We start from the raw sequence: 8,278 nt of genomic DNA on the forward strand, positions 1-8,278 counted from the left end.
CTCAATCCTTTCTTCCAGCCCAGCAACACCGACGTAAGTAAACACTTCTTTTTCCTTCCTGAGCTTCACCTTTTCATTTCATGTGTAAAGATGAACATCATGTAGATAACACACCTGGACTTGAGATATACAGCAGGTGTGACAGTGCTATGGTGGCAGAAAACACTGCCTTTCACAGGAATATCTTGAGAAGGACCAGGGTTGTACAAGGGGAACACCTGCTGATGGATAGATGGAAAAATGAGCAGGAGGAGACATGGTGAAGGACAGAAACACACAATATCCAGGCAGATACCTGAGTTATAATATGTTAAACACAAACCACGCAGGTCAGAGGGGTCAGAGGTCACTGTCCCCTTCCTATGGTTTTTGTCTTTCTCTCCTCAAATCAATCTCAAATCAATCTTTATTTATATAGCGTCTTTTACAATCCAAATTGTTTTAAGGCGAGGAGAGGAGAGGAGAGGAGAGGAGAGGAGAGGAGAGGAGAGGAGAGAGAGGAGAGGAGAGGAGAGGAGAGGAGAGGCACAGAGCACAGAAACACATACAAAAATACACTATACGCCGGCCGAGTGGGTGTGCAGAGCCGGAGGTCATCACACAGCTCCTGTACCTGTAAGTGAATACAGGTGATCATGTTTCTGGACCCTGGCAGCCTTGGCCTGTAACAGCACAGCTAAGATAGTAAACCTAATGATTAGGCGACCCCCTAAGTATGATAGTTTGTCTGTCTATGCTAGTAACTGGAACTGCAGAATTAGTAACAATAAGCTTTTTCAAAGAGGTAGGTTTTAAGTCTGATCTTAAAAGTAGAGATGGAGTCAGCCTCCCGTACCTGGACAGGGAGCTGGTTCCATAGCAGGGGGGCCTGGTAGCTAAATGCTCGGCCCCCCATTCTACTCCTAGAAACTCTGGGAACCACAAGTAGACCAGCATTCTGAGAGCGGAGCCGTCTATTGGGCTGGTAAGGTGTCACTAGCTCCTCCAGGTAGGATGGAGCTAGGCCTCTGAGGACCTTGTAGGTCAAAAGAAGGGTTTTAAAAATTATTCTAAATTTAACGGGCAGCCAATGAAGAGACGCCATTACAGGAGTTATGTGATCTCTTTTGTCAATACCTCAAGTCAATAGTTGAAGGAGAGATTTTGGTCAAAAGTTACTCCAAGATTCCTCACAGAGAGACTAGATGTTAATGAGATACCATCTAGAGTGATCATGTGATCTAATCTATCCCTGAGAGGTTCAGGACCAAACACCATGACCTCAGTTTTTCCTGAGTTAAGGAGGAGGAAATTTGAAGACATCCAGGACTTTATGTCTTTAAGACAGGTCTGAAGCTTCACTAACTTCTCTGTCTCCTCTGGTTTCATGGATAAATAAAGCTGAGTGTCATTGGCATAACAATGAAAATTTATACCATGCTGCCGAATAATGTTCCCTAAGGGAAGCATATACAAGGTGAAGAGGATTGGTCCAAGTACAGAACCTTGGGAACTCCATGGCTAACCCTACTGTATGAAGAGGGAACACCATGGACATGAGCAAACTGGTATCTATCAGATAAATATGATCTAAACCAGTCTAGTGCTGTCCCTTTAATCCCAATCATATGTTCCAGTCTATGTAACAGGATGCTGTGATCAACTGTATCAAAAGCAGCACTGAGATCCAGCAGAACCAGCATAGAAACTAGTCCATGATCTGAAGCTATGAGAAGATCATTAGTAACTTTAAGAAGTGCTGTTTCTGTGCTGTGATGAGATCTAAAGCCTGACTGAAACATCTCAAACAAGCTGTTCCTCTGCAGGTGCTCCAGTAACTGAATCACCACCACCTTCTCAAGTTCTTTAGAGATAAAAGGAAGGTTGGATATTGGCCTATAATTTGCTAATACATCAGGATCTAGTGATGTTTTTTTAAGCAACGGCTTAATCACTGCCACCTTGTAGGAGCAGGGTACATAACCTGTCACTAAAGAACCATTGATCTGGTCCAGGATAGAACTGCCTATCACTGGTAAAACATCCTTCAACAGGTGTGTTGGGATGGGATCTAAAAGACACGTGGTGGTCTTGGATTTCTGAATTAGCGATGACGCCTCAGAAAAATATATAGGGCTGAAGGAGTTTAAGGGCTTGTTGAAGAACCTGTATGTTCCCACAGTCAGCACATCTGGTGATGGTCCAGTTGTAGGGATGGCCTGGTTAGCTTTTTCTCTGATGGCTAGAACTTTATCAGTGAAGAAGCTCATGAAGACTTCACCACTCAGGGAAGAAGGGATACGTGGATCTAAAACACTGTGACTCTTGGTTAATTTGGCCACAGTGCTGAAAAGAAACCTGGGGTTGTTCTTATTTTCCTCAATTAAAGAAGAAAAATAAGCTGTTCTAGCCTTACGAAGGGCCTTTTTGTAAACTAATAGTCTTTCCAGGCTACATGATAGCTGTCTATTTTACAAGAATGCCACTTCCTTTCTAGTCTGCGCACTTTCTGCTTGAGGGTCCTGATATGTGAATTATACCAGGGGGCACAACTCCTCTGATTTACTATTTTCTTTTTCACGGGGGCAACAGAATCAAGCGTGATTCTCAGTGAGGTTGCTGCACCTTCAGCAATAGAGTCAACGTCAGCAGGGCTAAGATTATAATGATTGATCCCTGGGGAAACACACAGTGGTCCTGGGATCAATGCAGGGATTGCTTCCTTAAACTTAGCTACAGCATTATCTGAAAGACATCTGCTATAGTAAGAGTGTGTTCTGGGGATAGAAGAATCCTTAATCATAAATGTAAAAGTGATCAATGAATGATCTGACAGGTGTGGGTTCCGAGGGAACACTGACACATGTTCTACCTCAACGCCATAAGTCAGAACTAGATCTAAGGTGTGGTTGAAGCTATGAGTTGGTTGGTTTATCTGCTGGAGAAAACAAACTGACTCAAGTAATGAAATGAAGCCATTTCTAAAGCTGTCATTTACAACATCTACATGGATATTAAAGTCTCCAATGATAATGACTTTGTCTGTTCTAAGGACCAAGTCAGATAAGAAATCAGAGAACTCAGAAAGGAACTCTGAATGTGGTCCAGCAGGGGGCCAATATACAACTACAAACAAAAGTGGCTTTTCTGTCTTCCAGTTCAAATGGGTGATGCCAAGAGTCAGGCTTTCAAATGAACTGGAGCCATGTTTTGGTCTAGGATTAATTAATAACTTGGAGTGATAGATTGCTGCCACTCCCCCTCCTTGACCAGTAACACGAGGAATATGATAATTAAGATGGGTAGGAGGAGTAGATTCATTTAAGCTGACATACTCCTCCTCCTGAAGCCAGATCTCAGTAAGACAAAATAAATTATTAAAATAAGTTATTGTTGGTAGATGAGGGTTCTACTACAACTCTGCATCCTGGTCCGGACCCTGGATTGTCAGGTCACTTTGGGTCTAATAAAATTAGCCAAGTTACTAGAAATGAGAGAGGCACCATCCCGTGTGGGATGGACACCGTCTCTCCTGATCAGACCAGGTTTTCCTCAAAAAGTGCTCCAATTGTCTACAAAGGCCACCTGGTTTTCGGGGCACCACCGTGACAGCCAGCGACGAAGCGACGACATGCGACTAAACATTTCATCGCTGGCCAGATTGGGGAGGGGACCAGAGAATGCTACGGAGTCCGACATCGTTTTTGCGTAGCTGCACACCGACTCTATGTTAATTTTGGTGACCTCCGACTGACGAAACCGGGTGTCGTTTGCTCTGACGTGAATAATAACTTTACCAAATTTACGTTTACTACTCGCCAGGAGCTTTAGATTGGCTTCTATGCTTCTCACTGTTATCAGGTGACTAGAATGTCCCAAGTGTTCAATTTTAAGTAAAGTGAATACAACACACCAAGTGTTCAATTTTAAGTAAAGTGAATACAACGCACAGTGCAACCAACGAACGATTGAGAAGACAGGAAGTGACGCAATACATTACCTCCTGCCAGAGCTCTCCTCCTCCTACTCCTTCTCCCTATCAGCGGCAAGGTTCCTCCTTATGGGCCTGGTCCTTCTCAAGGTTTCTTCCTGTTAGAGGCATTTTTTTCTGCTCTGTGGCAGTCAGACTCTGGGTTTGTGTAGAGACAGTCTGAATTGTAACAGAAGAAAACATCACAATGGAGAAAACCTGCAGAATCATGTGGAGGCAGTCTAGCAATTAGCAAAACGTTTTAGTGACATTATTTCTTTATTTGTGGTTTTGAGTTGAATTCAGAATTTTTGCACATGTTCAGTATCATATGGAGATGTGGAGCCGACCTCTGAGCCATCTCTCTGTTTTTGTCTTTGTCAGTGTTCAAATGTGGAGGGGGTGTGTCCTCTGAGCTGTGAGAGTGCTGTGAGTACCTGAACTTCCTGTCATTACCACCCCCATCTATACAAACCAAATACTTCCTGTTTCCTGTTCAGGATCTCAGCTGCTTTCTGATTGACAACAACGGCTTCATTGTGTTGTCTAAAGATCGGAGTGAGGTAAGACACCCGCCCCACCTGTTCCTTAGGTGAGTTCAGGAGGGTAAATGATGTGATAGCCAAGTGCCAATCCCAGACAACTGGCTCAGGTTTTGGACCCTGGGTCGGGGTTCGGACCCTGGGGGTTGGGTTTTGTGTCTCTTCTGGAACGTTTGGGTGTTTACAGAGAATTTGCCTTCAGGTTGCTTTAGACTGTAGTTTCTGAGTCTGTCAATAGTCATTGTAGGTTTGGTTCTGCTCATTTGTTTCCAGGTGGGACGTTTCTTTGGCGAGGTGGATGGATCAGTCATGGCGTCGCTCATCAAGATGGGCATGTACAGGAAGTGAGTGATGCCAATTGAGCTCAATGGTCCAAGGCATCCCAATGCTTTGATTCATCCTGATGATTTGTGTTCACAGGGTTTCGTTGTTTGACTACCAGGCCATGTGTAAGAACAGTCATCATCACGCCAACGCTGCCCGATCTCTGCCAAACGTCAGTTCTATACACACTTCCGTCATGGTTGCTTTTCCGTGTTTAACCGTTTTTCCTCGTACAGCCCTTCTTTGGTGTTGTAGTGCTGATACGATGGTTCTTCTCCAACATGCTCATGTGAGTTTTCATATTGTAAACATGTTATATATAAAACAGACATATGTGTCAATAATGATTGTTCCAAATGTGACCCTGAGGACCCAAAGAAACGAACTAAGCCTTTGTCATTTTAATTAGCCCTAATCAGCTAATCAGCCCATCAGTTACCGTATTGCTGTCTTCTGTCAGGTTTCTGATGGATTTGAACCTGTGTGGACTCTGGCATGAGTTCTTTGTGGAAGGTAGGAAACCAGTCAGAAAACAGTTAGACAGAAGTTGATTTTGTTGTTTTCAATTAATGAAGTTCATTAATTTTCACAATTACATTTTAACACAAGAACATGCTTCTTTGTTAATAATGATCAGGTCTTCCACCGTAAAATCAGTCAGAGCAGATGAATCCAGAGTAATCGGCAATTGTTTATTACCTTCATCTTCATCACTGATGTGTCTCCTATTCACTCCCGATCATCACCCTATTGACATCATCATCCTCATCTTTACCATCACATCAACCAAATGACATCATCTGGTGTTTCGCCTCAATCCCTTCAGGAAAGGCTGGTTATCACACCAGTGAGTAAAGTGTGTGTATGTCTTTGTGTGTGTGCACATCTCTGCGAATGTCATCATTACATCACAATTCTTTTTGTGTGTGTGTGTGCGTGCGTGCGTGCGTGCGTGCGTGCGTGCGTGCGTGCGTGCGTGCGTGCGGGCGGGCGGGCGGGCGGGCGGGCGTGCGTGTGTGTGTGCGTGCGTGCGTGTCAGGCCATAAGCAGAAGAAAATGGAAGCCATGATACCATGTGACACCACCTATCCTGGCTTCACGTATGAGGCATCTGTGAGAGAAGCCAACAGCCTGATCAAGTGTGGACGTTGTCAGAAGTGGGACACACAAACACACACACATATACATATATGGGTGCGTTCACCAGTCCAGCCTCCTCAATGGTTCCACGGACTCTAACTGTCTTTCAGGATGTTTGTGGTGCAGCAGATCCCCGACAGTAATCTGGTTCTGGTGGTGACTCAGGCTGACTGCGACTGTTCTCGCCAGTATGGCCCCATCCTACTGATGCCTAAAGAGATCAAATATATCCTTATCTCGCTGAGCGTATCCTGGTGTCTGTCCTGAGACAACTGCCTTCATTGACACTGAGAATCAGGAATGCTGTATTTTCCTTAGCAACATTGAACATAATGCCACAGTCAAGTGCAACAGGATGAAGTCACAGAAGGTCCGGCGTCGTCCAGGGTCATGTCACTCCTACCATCCAAAGGTGAGATCCTGTCACACATACACACATAATATGCACTATATAGAGTTATTGTCATGTCAGCATTAGTTGTACCAGTTTTAATCATGTACCGGATGGTAGCAGAACTGTAATGCTCATGTCCATCTGATGAACCGGTGTATCACTCCAGCCATCTCTGGTGCGTTTCCAAATGTTTAGTTGCTGCCTGAACACTTTGGTACGTAACTATTCTATATGTTGTGCTGTATGAAGTCCAGCACCTGAAGAGAAAAATACTTTTTGTCAATAAAAATTTGAAAATAAATGTTGCTCAAAGCAACAAAATGGCATACAGTCAGGAGGATAAAAGAAACACCGATATATACACATCCAAAAGTGAGGCGCAGTTTTCCTGGCAACAGGTGAGATTGTAGCAAAAATATGCAGTTTAACGCTTAAATCGTAGACCAGTGTCACCTACATGCAGCCCCACCAGGACATTAACCCCACGATTGTTTAACCTACGTGACGTGTCCATTTTTTTTGAAAGCACAACAAAACCAACCTGGTTAGCTTTGATTCAACTGTGGGTTTTTACACTTTTGTGTTGTTTGTATTTTGAAATTTGAATCGTTAGCTAGCAATATCATTACTAGCAAACAAACATGTTCGTGCAGTGAAACTTCTTCGGAGAAAATGAACCAGATAAGCGTAAAAAGGAAGATGAGGTCATTGATCCGTGAATTGGGACATTAGAGCCAATCTGATCGGCAGAAATCCAAGATATGACTTTACTAACATTTACTTGACATTTTTGTCTTGCTGGCATTAAAATGCTGCTTTGTCTGTGAGCAGTTTAGATGTTTCTCATTTTTAAACCTGTAAACAAGTAAAGCTGATGAAACCTCGTGCTCCCAATGAGAATGACCTCATGACTCGTCTGATGAAAGTTTAACTGCAGTTCTGCAACAGTATCACCAGATTGTCAAATCTGTGACAGGAAAATGCGAAGGACTGTGGCGGCGCGTCATCCATCTGTGCGTCACTCTTCCTCTTCGCCTCCTCGCTGCTGACGTCATGGCTGCTGCACGGTTAGATGCTGTGATGATGTCAGCAGCGAAACCATCCTCGCAGGAGCACTGACCCAACACTGCTGAGAAATAAATGTTGCCATGAACTCTGGATCTGAGTATTTTTCTTCAGATTCAGGACTGGAAACATAAAGTCAGTGTTTATTTCTTTAACCTTTATTTGTCCAGGTAAACTGTGTGAAAATAAATTCTCATTTTTAATTGTGACCTTTTTCTGCCATTGTTTATTAAAATCAGAGAGAATATTTGCTACTTGGTTTATTTAACTGTCTGGACTCTTGAGTGACCATTTTATTGAGGCCTATGATTTTATTGATAAATATGGCTGTTGTATGAAAATCTGTCATCTGATCATTTGTGTGTCTCATGTTGGAAGCAGATCCAAATTAAGGTTTAGGATGGGGACTTTATGAATTTTTCTGTGAAATTTTCTTGTTCAATTTTGTTCGTACAAGAACAGGGAGTGACACTCAGGATGATGCTGGAGAGGCTCAATGGGAGTGTTTGGGTTTGCGTTACAGGACTTGATGGTGGGCAGGTTTGGTTCAGTTGGGCTCCAGAACCAAGTTGCAGCAGTGTAGCTCACGGATACATGAAGAAAAGATTTATGAAGATTCCAAGAGAGACATTTGATTGATCAACATAATCCAGTTGCTAAAACCAATTACCAGCTGCTAACTTCAACAGCCAGCACGGATTGTTGTTTGCGAGTTTTTTTAGGCCAGCAGGACAGAGATGCAAAAGGCAAATTTCATGTGGATTTATTTGAGATATACAACGGCCACAACAGGTGGCGGTAAAGAAACACTAAAACACCTGAATTACCGAAATAAAGGTTAAAGTTCCACGGGTCAACTTTAAA

The 8,278-nt window shown here is 43.3% G+C and overlaps 1 protein-coding gene and 1 long non-coding RNA gene across 5 annotated transcripts in view; one reads left to right on the top strand and one right to left on the bottom strand.

The window, feature by feature from the left end:
- The window catches only part of LOC130535774 (voltage-dependent calcium channel subunit alpha-2/delta-4-like), a 41,939-nt gene extending 34,316 nt beyond the window's left edge, over positions 1-7,623 (top strand). For 2 of the 4 annotated variants that reach the window (XM_057051048.1, XM_057051049.1), the window contains 12 exons: positions 19-33; positions 4,334-4,378; positions 4,450-4,512; positions 4,765-4,835; positions 4,912-4,987; positions 5,052-5,104; positions 5,276-5,328; positions 5,642-5,662; positions 5,855-5,972; positions 6,066-6,191; positions 6,295-6,367; positions 7,326-7,623. In XM_057051048.1, the coding sequence (XP_056907028.1) occupies positions 19-33; positions 4,334-4,378; positions 4,450-4,512; positions 4,765-4,835; positions 4,912-4,987; positions 5,052-5,104; positions 5,276-5,328; positions 5,642-5,662; positions 5,855-5,972; positions 6,066-6,191; positions 6,295-6,367; positions 7,326-7,421 (810 nt within the window). In that variant the 3' untranslated portion in view covers positions 7,422-7,623. Of the gene's footprint in view, positions 1-18; positions 34-4,333; positions 4,379-4,449; positions 4,542-4,764; positions 4,836-4,911; positions 4,988-5,051; positions 5,105-5,275; positions 5,329-5,641; positions 5,663-5,854; positions 5,973-6,065; positions 6,192-6,294; positions 6,368-7,325 lie in introns of those variants that run through there. The other 2 variants (XR_008953198.1, XR_008953199.1) reach the window with 2 other exon arrangements.
- On the bottom strand, positions 7,551-8,104 carry LOC130535796 (uncharacterized). Its single transcript, XR_008953206.1, has 2 exons — positions 7,625-8,104; positions 7,551-7,589 (listed from the first exon to the last, which is right to left on the bottom strand). It is a non-coding gene; the product is annotated as an uncharacterized LOC130535796 (long non-coding RNA).
- Positions 8,105-8,278: the final 174 nt, after the last annotated feature.

This window comes from Takifugu flavidus, chromosome 13 (assembly GCF_003711565.1).
Source record: "Takifugu flavidus isolate HTHZ2018 chromosome 13, ASM371156v2, whole genome shotgun sequence".
NCBI classification, from domain to species: Eukaryota; Metazoa; Chordata; class Actinopteri; order Tetraodontiformes; family Tetraodontidae; genus Takifugu; species Takifugu flavidus.